The sequence below is a fragment of the Xiphophorus couchianus genome, chromosome 10, assembly GCF_001444195.1.
Source record: "Xiphophorus couchianus chromosome 10, X_couchianus-1.0, whole genome shotgun sequence".
Classification (NCBI taxonomy): domain Eukaryota; kingdom Metazoa; phylum Chordata; class Actinopteri; order Cyprinodontiformes; family Poeciliidae; genus Xiphophorus; species Xiphophorus couchianus.
The window spans coordinates 16,084,780-16,099,705 of record NC_040237.1 but is presented as its reverse complement, the minus strand read 5'-3'; the positions used below and the strand labels follow the sequence as shown (position 1 = coordinate 16,099,705).

Below are 14,926 nucleotides of genomic sequence, written 5' to 3'. Positions count from 1 at the left end.
TTCTCTGTCTAACAGGTCCGGAAAATCTCTAAGACCTGGGTATTACCCTAACCGGGATCTATAAGAGATAATCTATTCAAACTGGTGTCGAAAGCGATTCGTCTAGCTCTAACTACCTTCAATCCAGAAGCTACGACCCTTTTCAGCTAAGGAACAATCAGCTGAGTAGCCCTCACAGCTGCATAATTCCAATAACCACTCCTGTTAACGGTAGCTCGCTTTCTAAAATATAACTCGCTCTTGGAACCGGCTAGACTAAATTTAGTGACTTGGATGTAAGTCCCTGGGTCATTATTTTACTCTCACCAAAGGAAATTATGAAGCCTCCTCTTTACTAGAACCATGTACATTAGTTTTACCTTTATTAAAAGAACTGAAATATGATTAAACGACTCAATTAATTCCAATGTCCACCAACCTCATTAGAATTTTAGAGTATGAATTTATTAAGCAAGCTTAAGCAGGGATATGTGACATACAAATCAATAATCAATTGTATATAATTCGAGAGCAGTATAATAAGATCCACATGTATAACCATACCATGCTGTCTCCTTTCCCTAACTTATGTCGCATGTTCTAAGATAGATTTTTGGGGGCAAAATCAACTCACACCCAGTTGCTGATAGATCTTTAGCAACAGGAACATCCAGAGCCTTGGTCAGAATCTTTGTCCTTATGCGGAAAAATCCTCCTTAGAATAGTAGCAAAATAGAACGGATTTAAATCCTTCAAAAACCCAGCTCTTTATCCCTCCGGGAACTTTGTCTTTTCTCCAAGTCTGTTGCAATATTTTTGGGTTGAGGAAAGACCGACGGCCGAATCAGAAACCCGGGCTTGGGCGTTCGGAACTTGTCCTTTCTTTCTTTATTTCTCCCAAGCTTTTATGCCCTTTTTCTGCGTGTACCTGGAAAGATCTCAAACCCCATACCAGTTTCCTTGACAATACATATACTTCCCACTAAAAATTAAATAAGTCTTTTTAATTCAAATTGAAAATTAAAAAATACTTTACTGATCCCAAAGGGAAATTAAATATTAAATAGAGCAACTTTCAGAGACACTATATAGTCTTAGTAGCCATGTTTTGGGAGGTTTGGCCTCTTTTATTTGCAGACATTTTTAGTGCCTGCTTTCCTTTCAAGCTGCTCTGAATGCTACAGCCTTCTGATGTTATGGTGCCTGTCGAAGGGAAGAAAAAAAAAAACAGCCGTTTGGAAAGCAGATTCTAGACATCGTGAATAATTTAAAACCGGGTCATAAACTTGCCACTTTTAAGGTTTTGTGACTCTAGTGAATTGAGTAAAAGATTTTCTAAGCTACGCATTTGGTGTGTTTTTGCTTTTTTGTTTTTCTGGCTTACTTACATATTTTAGATGATAAAAGAACTTCTAGTATCAGACTAAGAGATGTGTTTATGACCCCAAAGCAACCCACATTCGCAGAAGAAGAACGTAGACGTCGCACAGCAGCGCACTGCTCATGGAAGTAGGAATGGATCGGATTTTGAAGTTGTTGATTAGTAGAAGTTGACGGTATTATCACAAAATTACGACTTACGACGTCTTCTTCAGACATTGCTTTCATCCGGATTTATCACATTTGTCAATGACGAAAAGTCAGATAAAATGTAGGGATGCACTTTTTCCACTTCCAATACCGACATTTGATGTTTAGCATTGGCCAATACCGAAAAACAGATAATAATTTCAGCTTATGTCTATCCACTGGTGTCAACCTTTATTGTAGATCTCGCTGACAAACTGCTATATGCAGCCATCCATGTGTGAATAATTGGAACCTGGAGGGTTTTTCAACCTTTTTTGTTTTGTTTTAATTGAAATCCCAGAGAGACAGTAATTCTATTTTCTTTGCAGACTTAAGTTTTTTGGTGTTTTAGTCTGAGCATCAGTTAGATTTAACTGATTCAGACATTTTAATCAAATAGACCGAGCACAGCCAGTAATCTGAGGCAGCGATGGCACAAGAGCACCAGTAGCTATCAAGAGAGAGCGAGGGCGTGTTCATGCGGGTTTCCGTGTGGGTAAATACGTGACAGGATGTTGGTGTGTCTTTGATGAAAACAGGACAGTTTCTACACTTCTACACGTTCCCCATCCTTTATTTCTTTTTTTTTTTTTTTTACTCATCACTTTTTCAACTTCATCCAAGTGTGTGACAAGTCCTCGGGGATCGTTCTCTGGCTTTCACACAGAATAAATCACATAAACATCAGATAGTGGACTTATCTATTGCAGAGCCCTGCTGCAGTGCATTCTTCACTCTACCTCGCAAAAGTTTTTCAAATCAGTCGTATTGTGAGAACATCTTTTGTCCTCTTCAGGTGAGCTCACTGTCAGATTTAGTTCTGAACTCTGGCTAGAGCAACTAAAACTTTAATGCAATTCAAGGATTCCTCAAACACTCCAGGTGTGTTTTTGAGGAGGTAATGAAATTGTAACATGATATAAAGCTCAGATCCAATTTTCTATAATACCCTGTCCCTTCACCCACCTCTTTTTAATAAATTAATATTTATTAAAAATGACCTCTAATTCAAAATTATTTTTTCTGGTTGAACTTGATTCAAATAGTAGAAAAGCTAATAAAAGAGCATTTCAGGCCTGGACTGTAATATTCCAAACTATTTACAGATTCTTTAAAACCTCTTTATGATTAATGAAATCTCTATGCAGAGCTTCTGTTTCAAATTGTATTTAAGTGGCGCTAGAGAAACTGAAACAATGTCAAGGCTCCAGCGTATATTCCAACATTATCAAATGTTGGAAAAAAACTCTTTTGAATTATGGCTAATGTAAAAAAAATATGTTGGCATTAATTTCAACTCACTCCATTGGTATTTTATCTGGATGGCCCTCCATTAAATAATCCCAGGCCCTTTGATCTCTCCAGATACTTTTCAATTTTAAAATTTACCTGTGGACTACTGCATTAGTCCCTGTGTGGCTTTTGGATTCGTATTTTGTTTTCTTGAAGCTAGCTAGCTAAAAACTGGCTTCCCACATTTTGTCCCACAGATAAAAATTTATCTTCCCATATTTTTGATTTGACCAGCTGGCAAAAATAGCTGAAAGAAAAGCTAGCTTGCTATTTTTTGCTAGCTAGCTAAGTCAAAAGAGTGGGAAGGTAGATTTTTATCTTCCCATATGTTTATCTTAACTTAACTAGCTAGCCAAGACGTGTATAGCTAGCCAGCTATTTTTGCTAGCTAGCTGGCTAAGTCAAAAATGTAGGAAGATAAATAGACTGAGATAGATAGATGTAGCTACAAAGGGGAAATTCTTGCATCTGCTGAATTTGCTAGCTAAATAACCCACAGAACGTGCATCATGCCCATTAATTTGATATCATTTCTGAGCCTTAAATTATGTATTTTAACTTTGTCCAAGCATGATGATACAACATTCAACTTTTGTGACTTTTTAACAAGGATTTGATTCATAAATTGTGCTTGGTACGGTCTACTGCCCACACTGTGCTTATCAGTTGGGAGAGTGTCTGTAAATAGATGAACAGATAAAAACAAAGGTAGGGATTTTGAGTGATGAACAGAGTGGAATTGCTGCTGCTGGAGGCGTGTTAATGGAGATCCAGGACCTGCTGATGAGATTGTATCATGGGCTGTCACCAAAGGCCACTGTAGGTTAATGACATTCTTGGAGAGGGTATGCGAGCTAATCTATGATGTGACGCACATACAGAACACACACACACACACGCATTTTCAGATGAACACATTCTTACTCATACTTGCCCGCTCGCATAGCAGCACATTGCATGAAGTGACAATTAACACGTAAGCAAGAAGCTTTTAGCAGGGCTTGCTCTCATTTAAAAGGTAGCAACAACTTGCTTTAAAATGTTTAAAAATAATAAATGAGGGAACCAGTGAAATCACTCATTTAAGCCATTTTGTTGGCTGGTGGTCACGCCACGCTCTCAGGCAACCAGTGACACCAAATGTTCACTTGTGTCTTTCCTACTGTTTCTGGATCTTACCAGGTTTTTTAAATAAATTGTAATCATTTAGTGTCCAGTAAAAGTAGGAATAATTTTTCACAGTTTGTCGCACTAAAACCACAAACCTGACTCTATTTTATTGGAACAACAAATCAGAAAAAGTATTGCATGCCTTTGTATACAGTCCTGCACAATCAATGCTTCGTTAAACCACCCTTTGCTTTAACTGAGAGATGAACTCTCAATTATAATCTGGTGTGGAAATTATAACCAACTCACTGATACATTTGGTCTTTGAACCACCTCATAATAAATGGAGCTTTGAGACAAAACTATATACATACAATGAATTGCGTATTTGCAGGAGTTTGGGACCACAAACACTTGCGAATGCTTGAGACTCCCCCTAAAATTACATATAACTTTCTATTTTAATAGGTCACGCTCCACGTATACCTTATTAAATATGAATATACGCAGTGGAAACCATCTTAGCACTACCGCAGAAGCTAACATCCATAGCCTTCCTGGTCTTCCTTCACTCTTGGGTTAGAGCCAGTCAAAGAAAATGAACAGTGCACCAGTCAATTATATGTCAAGTAGCATTGAGCCTAGGTATTTTAGCTTCTCAAGCTCCATTTTCTTTTAAAAAATATAGATTTTTTTTTAAATTAATGACATTCCTCAAACAATTTGCAGTTACGTTCCACAGAAAAATCGGTGAATAGGCGTTGTTGCACTATATAACTGTTGTTGTAGACGCTTCTTTAACTGCTCTGCTGAATATAATCAGACCCTTGTATAAATGAATAGCAGTAAAGCTACCTCAGTTAGCTTCTAACCAGTCAAACAGACAAAACACACCATCCAGTAAAACGTATCCTTCACTATTTGAAACCACCCCTTCTCCTAGCCATTTATTAGCAGCAAGGCTACAGTTCTGCACGGTCACTTCTTCTCAGCTCTGCAGAGGAATTTCACAGCAATCTTCTTCATGACTGGGTGAAGTTTTCAGGGATTTGTTAGTAAAGATCCCAACATTTCTGTTTCATTTGGTTTAGATTTGTGTACGCAGTACAATCTGTGCACACAGAAACATTTTAATCACTCAACCTGCTTTTAGACCAGCTGTGATGCAATCATTGCCAATTGAAACAGGATGGAAAATAAATGCCTGCAAGTGTTATTCCATCTTTTTTAACCCCCGCTTTTGGACTTTACTCTGCTAATGGCTTACTAATGAATATGCTGCCTCTGGGTTCATTAAATTCACCAGTTTTCAAAAACCACTTAATTAGGCCCACACCTGTCTGTGTGGTTAATTTGTTGTTTGGTCTAGTATTTATGTGTTGGCTTCAGATAGATTTTGAAATTTAATTTGTTAAAATGTTTTTTTTAATTTGAACGTTGTTAGGGAAAGGTGGAATTTGGCATAGCTGATTCCTCATCAGGTGTTCTGTCTGCCATTTTCTGAGCACTTTAATGACTCAGAGCAGTAAATTGGCTAAACTCCTGCTCTTATAGATGTTCTCACGTATGCCGACGATCTCTTTGTTTTGCACATTTGAGTAGCAATCCCTTTTGGCAACTCTCCCTCTTGGCCTAGCCCACACATAGCAGATATTTGGGGAAACGAATGCATTTTTATGTGTTTTGGCCTCTCATCCACATAAAAACTCAGTTTCATACCATTAAAAATTATTATTTATGAAAACTCCATATTTGTGTTTGTGTGCGTACTCGGAGGAGTGGGGGGGGAAATGGAGATTTCCGATCCCATGCATTATAATCTGTGACAAATAATGGGTCAGTATATCCACATACTTGCTTTGACATAATTCCCAATCAACATTCTCTTGTGTTTTATTAACTTTGCATTTGAATGTTATTTAAAAGTAGTTCAATTTATTTTTTGGTCCACACAAGTGAACCTACTGATGCCATGTTTAATCTCTAAAAGGAAGTCGTGGTTGTTTTGAATCAATCTAATTGACTGATGTAGGTCTCAGCTGTGCGCTACACTGCCCCCTATGGATTTGGCATGTTTAAAGCAACGCTAAGGGGCAGATTTGTGCTGGTTCTTATGGATGAAAACTTTTCTGAAACAGAACTCGTGTGTATGCTTTTGCTGTTTTAAAATGATGTGGCGGAGATATCTGTTTTTGTAAATATCTGGTTACGTGTGCACAACGCCTTAGAAACTTTAGTTTTCCCATAGTCATGGTTGTGCTCATAAGTTTACATACCCCAACAGAGAAGAGGAATAATGATTAAGAAAAAAAAACATATGCTGGTATGTAAACTTCATCGTAATGCTACCACAAACAAAACTGGGATAGTAAGTGAAGCAAAGTTATGACAGTTATGTCTAAACTAAAGCAATTTTAGAAAGAAAATGGAAAGTGGAAGTATTTTTAAAGGATAAGTGGTAAATAAATACAAACTTAACTACTTTGTCACGAAGACAATTGCACACTTTTCAAATTTGACTGTAAATATACATAGTTTTTCTCCCACTTCCACTGAAATTGGCTACTTTTTATTGACCTTTCAGATAAATTTCCAAATGAAGCCCAATGAACTGTGTGTTTGTAACATTTTGTAATGTGTAAAAGTGCAAGGCCCCAGATGGAAAGTTAAATAGCTAATTTCATGAGGAGGAGGAGGTTGGATTCATTTTCTGTTATTCAGACAAAAACTGTTGATTCATATCTGCAGTTCAAATTGAATTTGAATGCTGCGACACAAAGCTGAGGTGTGTGGGTTCATTTTCAAAGCGTGGAGTGTAGCCAGGTTCACTCTTGAGTTAAGTTGAGAGAATCTCTCCTGTTGCTGCCTGACGGATTACTGTTAGAAGTAACAAGTTGGCTGGCATGTGCTTCCTCAGCCTTACAAGAGATGTGGGAGTCAACCTGAACAAGGACAGCAGCTTGAGCAAAACAAAACAAAAAACAACCAAGCAAGGAGTGACTGACAAAGAACTGAGGACAAACTTTTCAGCCGTTCCTTCGCAGTAAGCGGCAGACAGAGATGCGTTTTGTGGGCGTACTGCAGGAGGGGAGCTGATGAAGCCGAGGTGTGACTGCCTGATTGAAGTGGAGTCTGGAGGGATGCAAGTGGTGCCAGACCTACACACACTAACTCTTGCAATAGCGGAAATTTGCATGCACAAGCACCCAAGACCAAACGGGAAACCGGGAGAGTGGGGGGAATTGTTGGAAAGGAATGGAGTGCACAGCTCATGACGGGGAGTCTTTGGATATTTGAAAGCTATTAAGTCAAACATCACTTGCCCCAAAAGCGTTCTTTTGGGTATGTTTTATGGCAAACACTCTCAAACGTCTCTGGATATAAATAGCAAGGCTTCATTCTTCCCGGAAATCCAAGCTAACAAGTCACAGAGCAGCGATGTACACTTTTACCATGCCTTCATTGAGTTAAAAGTAGCTTTTAACTGCCCTAGGCATCACTACAGGTGACTAAATTTTGTCATCACTTACCTTGTATAGAAATACTGTTGACGCTCTTAAGAGAGATGTATACTGTATCCAGAGAGTACCTATAACCCAAAATATGTTCATAACTCCATGCGAACATTCCTCTGATTCTTGATTTGATTGGTCACAATTACCAACCTACCTCCTCCATTTGGACCCAAGACATGCATGACCTAAGTAGATAATTCTGGATTTACTTAGGTCTTTATGTTTTAGTTGAGTTTTTAAAATCTGGTTTGGTTTTCATCTATATGGTCAACATTTTTAACCCTAATTGTTTTTACATGTCTTTTGTGTATAACCTACATTACCAATAAAAATGGACAAAAAAGGGACAGGAGGCGAATATCTTTTATGTTAGACAGAGCAATTGTACACTAACAGTCATTGTCAGCAGGTTAGAATGTGTTCTAATGCACATGAAAAGTACTTTTGAAAGTTGTAAACACTTTCACAGGTATTAAACAAACTTTTAATCAAATATATATTTCTGTATTTATTTTTTTTATTGGTCTGATGTAATATTTTAATTTCAAACATCATGTTTTGATTAACTGTAAGCAGGAAATCATCATAATGAAGGCTCATATATCCAGATAGTTCTTTTTACTGGGTGGCTAGTTCACATTGGGGTTCCATTGGTTCCTTTTCATATCGTGTATAATTATCACATTAAAAAAAATTACATGACTAGAAATGAAACAGTTTTCCAGCTTAAACTGACCAAACATGTAAGATGATAAATAATGACTGCATTTCAGGTGCAGTCATGCAGATCACTTCCACAATGAATATGTTTTCAGATGAGCATAGTGCTGCAACCTCCATTTTTCAGGGTTGGGTTTGTTGTATTAAGTGTTAAGTTACACATATTAACTTTCCATGTTGGACAAAAACAACCTACATAAATCCATTTGCGGGGTGCTGTACAATAAGTCGCTTACATGTTGCTTCAACCCCCCTGAAACATACCATGTTTGAAAACTTGGTGAGGTCAGTTACAGAGATGAATTATGTTGTTTTTTTTAAAAGCTGTTATTTCTCAATCTGGTGATTGAGGTCAAACCCAATTTGACCTGACCTCTGCGTTTCTGTCTTCTTCTGCCGTCATCAGGGCGTCTGCACCAACCCCCACGCTGCCTTGGCTCTGCCCCGCGACTCCAAGCTGGGAAAGGAAAAAGCCGAGGATCCGTTGCTCCAGCTGTCAGACTCTGATGAGATGACCATCAGGATAGGTAGAGCTGGACCTGTCACAGGCAAGCCCCCCCAACCTCTTCATATACCCACATCAGCTGTTTTGTGCTCCATTTCAGAAGCCCAAATGGTACTGCATGGAAATTTAAGAATTTACACCTGCAACTATTGGGGTCACACAATTTTTTTTTTCTTTTGCCACTATAAGAAAAATGGATGATTTTGTTCTGATGGAAACCCAGAGAAGGCACAAAGAGTGGCTCCATTGGCTAAGAAACCTTACTTGACCTTCTCTGATGGCTACTTACAGATCTTTCTATGGTGCCTTTCTTGTCTCTTTGTTTTGCCTTTAATCTCCTAGAAACTAGATTGATTGGTTTCAAACTTTTAAAGGTTATTTAACCTTTTCTGTGCTTGCCTAAAAAGATTAAATAAAAGTAAAAAGCTATTTTTTTAATATATTTTTGGAAGCAAATAATCAACCGTTGAGACTCTGAAACGCAAAGGAGTCTGATGTAGATCATAGAGTTAAACTGTAATAGAAAGCCATGCTCTACTGGAAGTTGTGGACCAGTTGTTGCAGTGACATATCATTGCAAACAAATAACTATATGTGAAGATTGAAAACAGAAAAAAAAATTATTTGAACACTTTTTTGATTACTACTCTCAGTTGAGTCTGAACAGTATGTCTCTTCTATTTGGTGTTTTTCTCTAGAAGATCTCCTGGGAAATTATCCTGCTTTTCTAACAATCACACTGCAAGTAATCATTCCATGCATGCTTGTCATCTCACTGTCACTACAAACAATGATGGCTATATCAACACACTTCCTGTTGCGTTTCAGACAATCAGACTCAACAGATTGTTGCATCTGATTGTCGCAACAATCTGTTTTCCACTGAAGGGGAAAATGTACTAACCCTATCTTGCAAGAAAGATAAACTAGTCAATAAATACATTCAAAAAAATCAATGAATATAAATAGTTTAAACAGATTATCGGCTTGGTTAAAACTGTAAATGATCTCAAGTGGACGGCTGAAAGAAGTAAAGCTATTACATAGGCTTTATGGTGAACTATTGAAATGATCTAATCCAAACAGAGGACAAAAGTTTTTTTATTATATTTGTCCTCCGTTATCACAAATTAACACTTTTGGACGGGGAAAGGGGGGAAAAAAGGCCCTGTTGGCTTACTCCTCACAATGAAACTATTGGTTTATGAGTTGAAGCAGAGCAGCTCCACATGAGAAATGTTCTTAAAACCTCTTTGTCACCACCTAGATTGAGACAACCTAGATTTTTACTACAGTAAAAATATACTAAACACAAAAAAGATGGCATCAAACAAACGTTTGGGTAATTGCAAGACATCGTCGCCCTTCCACATTTTGTTGCGTTATACTTTTTAAATTCAAGATGTTTTATGTGATAAAACAACCCAAATAATCTGGTCTGATTAGTATTGATTTCAGCTGCAACATTTAGATGGCATGGTCAGAATTTGGCAGAAATAAACATGAAGACATGGATCCATTCCCCCTTTCACCAAACTTTCAGGCTGGTGGTGTATTAGGGTAGGCAGTATTGACTTTGGGGGCCTTAGTGGCAGCTAGCATCATTTAAACCACATGGATTTAATGGCATGGTACTTGACCCAAAATAAAGACTATTGTGCACCCGGCGGTAGCTACTTCCCTCTCGCAGAAGGCTACATCTATTGTGAAATCATAAATATTCATTTCACCAGTAACAGAGAAGGACTGGAGAAGCTAATGACGTTTCCAATTACTGGCAGAAAAGCATGCAAGATAATAAAACAAGATTAATTAAGACTAACACAAAAACAGTAGACTTTTTCCCCAGTAACATATCAGCCACAGCCACAGAGGCTACTTTCTAGAAACCTGGTAACCACAGGATTGCCTTGCCTCTCTGCTGGCCATTAGCATGGCTTGGCTGGTGTTAGCTTTGGAAAGGCTAATAACTTGCAGGCCTAGGCTGGTCAGTGACTGATATACAGTAGATCTTGCTTTCTTCATTTTGATACTTGTGTGTCATTAATATTTAGGCTTGTTGCCATGTTGGATTACAGTAAATTCTGTCAAAATAACACACACCAATCCAACCAGTGCGTGTCGCTTACACACGTTGTATGTCAACCTTTTCTTGATAAAGTTTTCTTTACAAATAAATGTACGTCTCTAATCGAGCGGGTGACCAGCTGAGGCATACTAAATGTTAATCTCTCCAAAGCTACCTCCAGTCTGTTCGTGCTAAGGGTCAGCAGTCAGTCCAGTGGAACCAGTCTTGGCATGTTAGGCCTCTTCATTGTTGGCGTATGTTAGCATTGGCCATTGCTGATCGCTCAATTACTGGTCCCAGCTTTTCATTAACCAGATCAGTATCTGGCTTTGTAATGGAAATGCAACTTCCTATTACAAGGAAGTACCAACCATTGGTTGAGCAATACTCCTAATTTTGGCTCTAATATCACACCGTATTTTTCTTGACTGTCCATCCCTTAATGACCACATTGTGCCTATATTCCTTCATGATATCGCTCATATCCTCCAAGTTTTTGTTGAATGTCACAATGAGTTCACTGAACTCCAGTAATTTTTCCTTGAGGAAATTCTGACCGCATAAGTCCAACCCAATACTTGGAGGGTGTACCTATTAAAGTGGCTGGTGAGTTTATGAAAGTCATTAAGCTGGATTTAAAAAAAAAAACACACACACAATTAAAACAAGGCATGCATCTCTTTATCAGGAGATTCATGACTATAGCAAACCTACTTTTCATCATTTGGCCTCCTAACTAGAAGCTAATTTAAAGGGGACTTTTGTCCTCAGGCACCTCCACACCTTTAGACTTTGGACCCTGTGAAGGGTCTCACTATAACATTCAACAATGTTATAGTGAGACAAGAAAAAAAAGGAACAAGATAATTTCCCCCGTTGGGACAGAGAACACAAACTTAACACCTCATCTGACTTGCATGTCAGTAAAACTCACAATCTGTGTCAATTACTGTCTCCCCTGGAGTATCCCATCATTGCTTAATTAACAATGGAAGAAAAGAGAGGAGGAAGAAAGTCACTGCTAGTGGGCATTGATTTTTACAAGAGATATTCCAAAGCAAAACCACAGTCGCCTTCTTTATTGAGGTTAAACTTATAAACGAAAAGAAAGTAGAAGTTAATTGTAGCTTTTTTTTTTTTCTTCTTTTTTTTAAACATTCTTATATTTTAATTGTGTACAAAGAAGCTGAGCTCTTTAGTAGTGAGTCCTTCGGCCTTTACCAGCGGGACAAGCTTTGCTGGAGCTCATTTGAAATAATTAATTCCCGGTTGGGTGTCCACGGTTCATTATGAAACCTTAATGCACCCTTAAAGCTTCCATCTAAACGGAAGACAGACGTTACTGGCATTTCTAATTATATCCGTTTATTTCCTGTTGACACACAGATTAGCCAAATAAGAAAAAAGGGTGCCTCATTCAATTAACTCACACAGACATGGAGTGCTTGCTGGCAACCTAAATGTCTTTAATTAATCCAAATGGCTGCAAATATGGGTTGTTTTTGTGACAGTCTGAGCACTTCAGAGGCATTTTTACGTGACTTACTTCCACCTCTTTTAGAGTCTGTACATTAAAGCGGAGGTTGCATAATGATGATGGGTTGTTTTTTTTTAACTTGTTTTAAGACCCAAGGGAGGCTCAGATGTACATTTTTAGTGCCGATTGATGATAGAAGTATTTATTTGCTCTGATGTTATTTTAAATGACCTATCAAAACTAGTCTAACAATAAAATCTCTCAGCGCTGAAGACCATCTAATAAGAAGTTATTAAATGCGCTCCCATTGACCTTATAATCACACATTTTGACATCTAGAACATAAATCTGATCAGTGGAAACATGTCAATTTCAAATTCCTTTTTCAATAAAAGGTTTTGGCGCTCGGATGAGGTGTTTTTTTGGGGGGGTTTTTTTGGCCGTATCGAAATTAGTTTATTTCACAAAACTGTAATGGAAACACTTTTTTTATTTTTTTTATTCGCGTAGCAAGGTCAACACCTGAAAATTACCACTGGCAGAAATCGCAAAGAAGACGACAACAGGAAGTAGTTGGAGGAAGATGATGAGACATGTTTTTAGTGACTTATTGCGTGAACAAAATTATTAATTTAGGATTTTAATTGTGTTTCTTATTTAATGGAAGCACCGCAGTTGCAAAATTGCCGGTGTTTTCCGACACTAGCATGATTTTGACAGTTTTGCGCACATTTTTAATGAAAGTGCAGCTAGTGTCTTGTCTGGATTTAGAAAAATCAAAATCTCATTCTGTTTTTTAGTGAATATAAATACATTATTTCACTTTTATACAGAGGGGATTTTTGATTCATGTTCCAATCAGATTGGGTTGAAAGAAATGCCTTATTGCTGATATCTGGACCCCCCTACTGCACTATTGCTTATTAAAACCATGTAACATCCTTTCCTGGAGTGGAGAAATAATACAAAAATCCCCCAAATGCTCTGACATGAATGAACTTGACAAAAGATACTCTGAAAACTCCTGGCCTCGGAAATAATGGTAGATTGGATAATGTGGCAGGAAGTCACCTGGGTGGCTAGACATAATCACGATGGTAGGAAATGACTACACGGTCTGTTAGTAACACTTTCTAATTTGATTCAAAGCCCTTTTCAAATAGTCTCTTCATAAGACACGCATAAAAGAAAACATCCAAAGGCTCACATCACCCTGAAAGACCAATAACAATTAAGGTTTTAATTCCCCCTGTAAAAAGGGCTGACATTGAAAGATCAAAGATCACTAATTTGATGCACAAATTAAAATCATCTTCACGCCAACAATCTGACAACCTTGATTCTGCTTTTGCTGGAAAAGCAAACTATCTTCAAGAGGCTACATGCGGAACATCTGTTCTACTCCGGCAACATGCTGGGCTTGGAGGAAGCCAGAGCCTGACACGACAGCAAAGCTCACAAAGAAGTCACGACTGGGCGAACGGCATCGCCCAACTGTCAGTTAAACCTCACCGAGTGGCGATCCCCCCCGCGACGTCAAAACCTGTCATCCTAACATATGCTTCCGCAACAAAAGTCTGACCCGAGCGTCAAAACAGTAAATGCGTTTCAGTCAAGGCTCGTCAGCGTCAGATCTGTGGCGATTTGGTTTCAGTACAGCACCTGCAGAGGAAGGCCTAATTGTAGCCATGGAGGTTTCTGCTAAAGATATGGGTTTGAACATGAGGAGGGAGTTCGCACAGTCGCACGCTGCTGGGCGACAGGACGGATATGATAAGAAAGGGGGTGGGAAAAAAGACACCAAGCTGAGTACTGCAGTAGTTCTGGACTATACTCATGCAGATGTTCAGAATTTAAAGCTTTCCGTGGCCTAAAATTAAAACAATTACCAACCTTTACTTTTAACCTTAAAGTCTTACATAGCCCTTCTTTATCTCTGATTCTTTAAGTAATTTTGTTTAAACTTTTTGTCTTTTTCAATCATCCTGACTAATTCAGGATGATTGAAATCTGAAATCTCTTCTTGCTTTAAAGTCTGATTTAATTCTGTGCCTTTTGTTTTTATCTGCGTTTGGGTTTCATCTCAGTTAAAATCTCTACATCTCTTTTCAAACGTTTCTCTTGGTTCCAAGGACTCTTCATGATTTAAAAAAAAATTTTTTTTTAGCCATCACAGAAGACAAACTGAAAGCTGGATCAAGAATTTTAGATGTGTGGTATATGAATGTGGACGGTATACGGTTGCCTTTTTGACATATTTTTCCTCTTCTCTAAGCTTGTTAATAATTACGGAATTGCTTATTCTTTGCTGTGATGAATGTGCTTAGATAATTTTGCTCCCAAAACACTCCCACGGCATTTAGAGGGGAAAAGAGAGCGGCATGGAGGAGAGAGGGCTCAGACAACTAACCTGCATAATAGTGGGACTTTCTATATGTGAAAAGACAAACATTGGTGAAAGAGTTTTAAAAACAGATGAATGGAGCCAATTTTGACTTGATAAAATCCTTTAAATGAAAGCACTTTCTCATAAAGCCAAAGTGGAATCCAAATGGATTGATTAATTTGATGTTTCCCCCATGATGGTTTCATCCAAATTAGTTCAATTCTCCTTCAAATTCACCAAAAACAGTTCCCTTGAGAAATCATCCATATTCCAATGCAAATTTTTGCATAATTAGAAATTGGAA

The 14,926-nt window shown here is 38.0% G+C and overlaps 1 protein-coding gene across 2 annotated transcripts in view; it reads left to right on the top strand.

Moving 5' to 3' along the window:
• Positions 1-14,926, top strand: part of slc39a11 (solute carrier family 39, member 11) — a 147,650-nt gene that overhangs the window by 69,627 nt on the left and 63,097 nt on the right. Inside the window, exon 5 of one of the 2 annotated variants that reach the window (XM_028029887.1) lies at positions 8,593-8,713. In XM_028029887.1, coding sequence (XP_027885688.1) covers positions 8,593-8,713 — 121 coding nt within the window. Of the gene's footprint in view, positions 1-8,592; positions 8,735-14,926 lie in introns of both variants that reach the window. The other variant, XM_028029886.1, reaches the window with a different exon arrangement.